General features: G+C 42.4%; 1 protein-coding gene across 1 annotated transcript; it reads left to right on the top strand.

The window, feature by feature from the left end:
- Positions 1-3931: 3931 nt before the first annotated feature.
- EAE97_010286 (uncharacterized protein) lies at positions 3932-6597 on the top strand (the record flags this gene model as incomplete). The annotated part of the gene is made up of 3 exons (XM_038880801.1): positions 3932-4408; positions 4459-5419; positions 5489-6597. 3 exons carry the CDS (start codon positions 3932-3934, stop codon positions 6595-6597), a joined length of 2547 nt encoding a protein of 848 aa, XP_038728511.1.

Genomic DNA, 6597 nt, shown 5'->3' with positions numbered 1-6597 from the left:
AAATACAATAAATACAATAAATACAATAAATACAATAAATACAATAAATACAATAAATACAATAAATACAATAAATACAATAAATACAATAAATACAATCAATCCAGTATAATTCATTCATTCATTTCGTGATTCAACATTCAATATCCTTCCTCCTCGTGATATCAATCCCTCATAAAATATCTCATTCCCTTCCTAGCTATAACATCTCCCACCAAGCCGGCCCTCTTCACAATCCTCATTTCCCTTCCACGATTTCTTATTCAATACCTAGGTACCTAGTCATCCACAAAAAATTTACATCATCTTTTTTATCACGATACTGTCTATCGCCCTATAATCCCGATTCACTTCCTTGGTAGCCACCCTCAACAATACACTACTCGACCGTACCACCCGTCCTAGGTTGTAATGGGGGTCAAGTCTATTCAGAATTCAGATAGATCAGAAAAACAAGCGGAGAGAACGTGGATCTCTCCCGCCCGCTTTGCCCAGGAACCATTTTATGGATTCGTATCTCGAATCGAGGACACATACAAGTGTGCAATCCCGTACGTACAATACGTAGGTATACGACGCACAACGAATGCGGTACACAGTAACAACCAGTAGTAACCTTTCTCCAGACGCAGTGAGAGCCTTTCATCGGAAGTATATCTGAGACTTCGTTGCCCTGTTGTCCCTGTTGTCCTGGAGAAATCATCTCTTTAAAGTCCTTTCTTTTTTAACTTCCTCATTATGGGTTACAGGTGGTACAGTGAGCACTCTATCTTGTCCTCATTTACACAGCTAATCAAAACCATTATGGATGAAATCTAAAGGTCATTGATGAGTGTGCGTGTGCTAGGTAACATCGAAATCCAATTCCATATGGCAACAACTGTCTGTAAGAATATTACCACATTGATGAGGGATGAGAGGGAGATTATGCAAGAAGATACCTAGTAGGTACTCTATGTGGCATTAATTTTCACGGTACATTTCATAATCTACTAGGTATATATATATCACAAAGCTTCCAGTCAAATCGTATGCAAGTATCTAGACCAGTAGCTCAGGAACTCATTGTAGGCGGATGGGGTAATTCAATGTAACTTTAGTTATTACTCCTCCGTCACCGTAACCGTAGCAGCTGACCATCAAGATTTCATCTGATGAATGGGACTCCAAGAGAGATAAGATGAAGATGTACCTACTTTCTTTTGCGGGGGTGGTTGGACTTGGAAAAGTGCTCAGATGTCCTTCTAATGAGCCGTGGGTAGAGTTAGCGAAGCTTCAAAATGATAAAAATAGACTAATCCTAGTAAATGTTCCTGGTCGTTCCTGATATCCAGGTCGTTCCTGGGTAAACACGAGCACTGGATATCTTTTGTATAAAACTTATTAATCATTGTACCCTGCCTCCCTGGGTAATCTGGAGGGAAGCAGGTACGCTCGGTATGGTAACCCTTACTAAAAATTCTGAATATTCGACTCTTCGTTCCCGGTATCATCTTATTCACACCGTAATAAACCTCCGACGATACATTATTATTATCAAATCTTAAGAACTGCCATACAGTACATACCAGGTATGATGACACTGAGATTTGCTACAGTTTTGTGTTTGGGAATTGGAATTTCTTTACAACTTAACCTAGGTCCAAGGTAATGGGTGTGTATGTACATTAATTGAGTGATTGCAATTCCTACCTCTGTTACCTTCAATGCCCTCAAGTAAAGTGTTCCCCAAACGTATCACTCACAGCAAGTCTACATGCAGTAAGTACTCTTAACCTCTCCAGCTTTCTCTAACTTTTTCCGGGGTGACCGAGGATGGCGCTGCCAAACATCTCAGCACACAGCTTAAACTGCTTTGGAGGGAAGTTTTCCTTACTTGCATTGTGCAGATATCGTTCTACGCTGAAGACAGGAATAATTCTATGCAGTTGCTTGAAAAAGATGGATGCGTAAGATATGCATTTCAATGTGCATAAGAGTCCTTCTCGCTCGGCTATCATTGGATCGAATTTTTAACTTCCTCCCGGTTGTTCTGCTTTATCTTTCCACTACTGCAGTGTTGTGAAAAGTGGACATCCACCTAGGTATCTTCTGCACAGTTGTCTCATTATCACTCGTGAGTCTTGTGCAAGAAGAGAAGGAATCGGATAAATCGAACGCATTAGACATTTTGATTCACATTAGCTCTCGCATCTAGCCTAGCATCTGCAATTAGTTCTTCGTACGCTGCATCTTTCCTCATCCATTGTTTCTATCACTTACCTACCTAGGTACTCCAAGTCTCACCCACGCCATCTTACTCATTATTCTGATTGACCATTATTTGACAAATTGACAGTCCCGAGTCATTTGATTAAAAGCTAATATGCCGTACACACTATCTACCTAGATCCAGTGACTTTACCCGAATTCTATGCACTAATTAGAGTTTTAACTTTTAAGGGTCTTTCAAGGAACTCAATCCCATTTGAAATTCGGACCTGCAAAAATCTTTTCGCTAAAGAGTGTATGAAATTTTGAGGACGGACAGGCTTAATCCTTCAGCCGCGTAAGGCGAAAGAACACATCAGATATTGTATGAAGAAGACAAGCATGGATTCCCAAGTTTTCCAATCAATGTCATATTAATTGTTCCTTTTGGAAGTGTTTGAATGAGATGAGACAAATGACACCAGTTCTCGCATCTCTCACCATTTTGCATACGAATGTCTCCTCTCCCTCAAACCAACCTTAATTCACGATAATCTCCAGCTCATCAAGGACCTGCGTCTTATATTATACTTAATTTACCACAACCAAACAAAAGTACGCACCAGAGAGATCGTTGGATCTCGGTTATTGATATGATTTGATTATTTATTCCTGACCGTCGGTTGACTCTGCCGTGTCCTCCCTAACCACTCACTAGATACCCTTACGTCTTTTTAACCCCTCTCTCCTCAATCTTGGTAGAGGATAGTCACCAAATTATCCCACCTGTTTGTACTCAATTAGGAAATCGAGGAGGGATTCAAATTTGATTATTGCTGTACCAACAGCCAATTTTGAAGTACTGACCAGTTATCATCAATCATTGATCATCGTCCTTCTCACCCCCTACCCGAACTACCCTACCATTTCTCCATCTCTTGTTCGCCATGCATGCATCAATCTGGAATCGGAATTAGTGTAGCCTTTCTGCACCTCCATCTCACAAACTATCCTTGTTATGGTCAAGTACGTTTTAGATCCCCCGGCAAAAATCGCCATTCAGATCTCTAATTGGCCACTTTCGATTCTTGCGGTCGAGCCTCTTTCTGCGTCGTTTCTTGAACAGCTGCACAAGCTGCAGTATGAACAGCCTCTTTTGAAGCCATACTTACGCCATCGAATGGATTAGAGATAGCGGTCTGAACGAAAATCTGGAGGAATCGAAGCAAGCAGGTAGCCGAAGCGTTGCTCTCTTTGGGTTAATTTACGATCATTTTGCTTTTGATGATATCAGTCATCTGCTAATGAAGAAGTGCAAGGATAGATCAGAGTTACCTCATCTACATTAAATTTTATTCAGTATAATGAGATATTTCGCCGTTGTTCAAATCAGCGATGGGCTATCATGAAGATCCAAGTTCGGTTCAACAAATCACCTCTCGTGGTCTTGGAATCACAATAAGCAAATATAAAACCTAGGTGAGGTTATTGAATAAGATAGTAACAGAAACATGTCGATTTGAAAACCACGATCGATTGAGGTGCAGTTCATCGCACCCTCATGTTTTACTTGACGTCCCAAATTCAAATCGTCGTGAACCTCAAGCACCAAGGCAACAAACAGGCTGGATTTTGATGATCACGTGTAATTAATGACTAAGCACGATTCGATGGTTTGCACTTCCTTGCATTTCGTTTGCCCGATCAGCAGAAAACAGAGAAACTTCATGACTCTCCCGACATGGGATATCAGATGCTCAATCTCTCGTGTCGACGAGTAATGATCTCGAGTAAAGTTATTCATCATGTGGGTCGTTGCCCACGCCGACAAGAAATTGCCAAGCGCGCATTCTCTCTCACTGCCAAAGTTGGCAACGTCATGAAAGAAGACAACGAAGATGGATTCAAAATATCTCGAGTTGGATCGGCTCGACAGACACTCGTAACGTCTATATTTGCATCTGCAAAATATCATCCCTCTGTTTCTGGAGAGACGGTTGTCGAGGACCTGATTGATGATATCAAATTGGACCTACAAAAGGGCTCAGAGAAAGCGTCCCTCCCAGATGGGGGGCGAACTCGCATGAGACAAATCCGTAACAAGAGAGCCAACGATGATAGCTCTAGTTCAATCACTCCTAATATGGTTCTCGACCGAAAACCTTCTTCGCTGAGTCCTCGCCAATTTAGTATCATCTCTCCGGATCCTAAGCGCACTGTAAGCTACATTGGTACTCTTGTAATGCCACCATCACTCATATCATATAGACCAAAGAACAAGTTCTTCAGCTCATCTCTAATCGTGCCCGCATGACAAAAGCTCGTTATCTTGCAGACCCCTCTCTCACCCCACCCGAGGAAGCAGTCGTTATCCTAGTAACTCCAGCGTTTGCGAATTGGCTTGAAGATGAGAATTTTATCAAACGTGTCTTGGAATGTTTTACATATCATCACGTGGATGGCAAGCCAAACTACGTTGTTGTCGTTGGTGCTGTAGTTGATGGCCTTGCACCTTCACCTGATGATATTCCCATCGCGGAGCGTGCTGGTCCACTTGAGGGATTTTCGTTCTTGCATGGTCTACGGAGTCGAGTGTTGAGGCCTGATAATGTGTGGAACCCCGAATCATTCAAAGACAATGCAACGAATCCTGACAAATTGTCACATCTCATAATTTCGGGGAACAAATCGCAAAAGCCGTGGGAATTGGCATTGACTACAACAATAAGTCTACCTTTGGCAAATACTTTATTCGTGAACGGCAAGCATTCCACTCTTGAAATAGCTAAATGGACTCGAAGAAATGAGGGTGAATACAAATGCATACAAAGAGAGCAAAAACAATATCAGCATATCAAAGCTTTTCATTATGAAAATACCATGATTCCACCAATATTTGTACCAGCAGTTCCTCTTACTCTGCCTCGACCCATTGCAAATGGGCTAGGGAATATTGTTCGACAACTATCTTTCGGATCAGGGGATACAGATAACAGACCGGCTTCGTCTGAATTGGAAACCCAGGTCACAAGATTCATGGAATATAATAATTTGCGTACCAACATTGGAGTATGGGCGTTGATATACCGGAAGGAACTTCTCAACCCCAATCTCAAGGCTTCAACACTTGAATCCGCAGAAGATCTCGAGTCGACTTGGAGCAATGATGATAAGAATCTAAGATTTGTTGGTACCCAAATAGCTCTTGGGGCTATTCTTTGTCGCGTTGGTGAGTAACTTGCATTGATTTCATCCGTCATACTTGACATCTAGCATGCAGCTGACTAAATCTATTCAGTGAGCGGCGGTGGTGGTTGGGGCGCTAAACAAGGCCTTTTATCCTTGGATCCTCAAATGACATACGAAGATATTGTTTCGGCGTCCTTTGAATATACTGATCAATCAATGGAGAAAGCACAAGATTCGACGCTAGGCAATCTCGCTCGACGGGGTGATCACATACAGTTTTTTACTATCAACCCCTCCAAGTTGAAGGAGCCCGGATCTCCAATGGATGTTCCAGAATCGACTGAAACCACTGACGCAGATTCCATCGTCGATGACAAGACAGCAAGAAAAAGACTTCTTACACAAGAACCAGAAAAGACCGAGCTAAATCTCCGCGAAGCTACAGACCTGAGTTGGTCTAGCAGAACTACATTTGGAGCGGTTCCTAGTACAATCGACAAAATACCCAGCTATGACATCCACGACTCCGCAAATTCTTCCAACGAGACCTTGCCTTTCCTGACCTTCCGCAAGGGTGAATTTGGCGCAGTATCCGAGTCAGGAATCTACCTCCATTCTTCTCATCAAAAACAAGTAAATGCAAAATCACACGAACTAATCAACACGAAAATCGATATGCCGTATTCATATATCTACCGTGATCAGCCAGGCACGTCACCCAAGCAGACTGAGGAATACAAAAAGAGAATGAATTCTCTCTTTGGAAGATTCAGCTCCGATGCCAAAAGCAACGAATCGCTATTCGAAATGACATCAAGATTTATCGTTACGACGGGCCGCGTTCCAACTAAAGCAGAACAAAAAGAACTGCTGGAAAAATGTAATATCAATCCGAGAATCGAAGCGGCGAAGAAGAGAGGAGGGCTTAGTTATGCGCGCATGCTTGTTTGGGAGGCGGAAAAGGAAATGAAAAATATGATTCTGCAAGCTAGACTCCTATCGAGGGAAAATGGTATGGATGAAGCTTTTGAGAGGATTTTTCCCGCAGTAGACGAACGCAATGTGATTAGGAAAAAGAGGGTCGGGCACACGAGGTGGCCGAAATTTGTGGGGGAGAAGGAAAGGAAAAAGGTTGAGGTGAGGAAGGTTAAAGTCTTTGCTACGGAGAAGAAGTTTAGATTTCCGTATGTGGAGGGGAATGAGGGACCGAAGGTTTGA

Source organism: Botrytis byssoidea (genome assembly GCF_014898295.1).
Source record: "Botrytis byssoidea strain MUCL 94 chromosome Unknown BBYS_026, whole genome shotgun sequence".
Taxonomy (NCBI): domain Eukaryota; kingdom Fungi; phylum Ascomycota; class Leotiomycetes; order Helotiales; family Sclerotiniaceae; genus Botrytis; species Botrytis byssoidea.
This window is presented reverse-complemented; position numbering and strand designations above follow the sequence as displayed.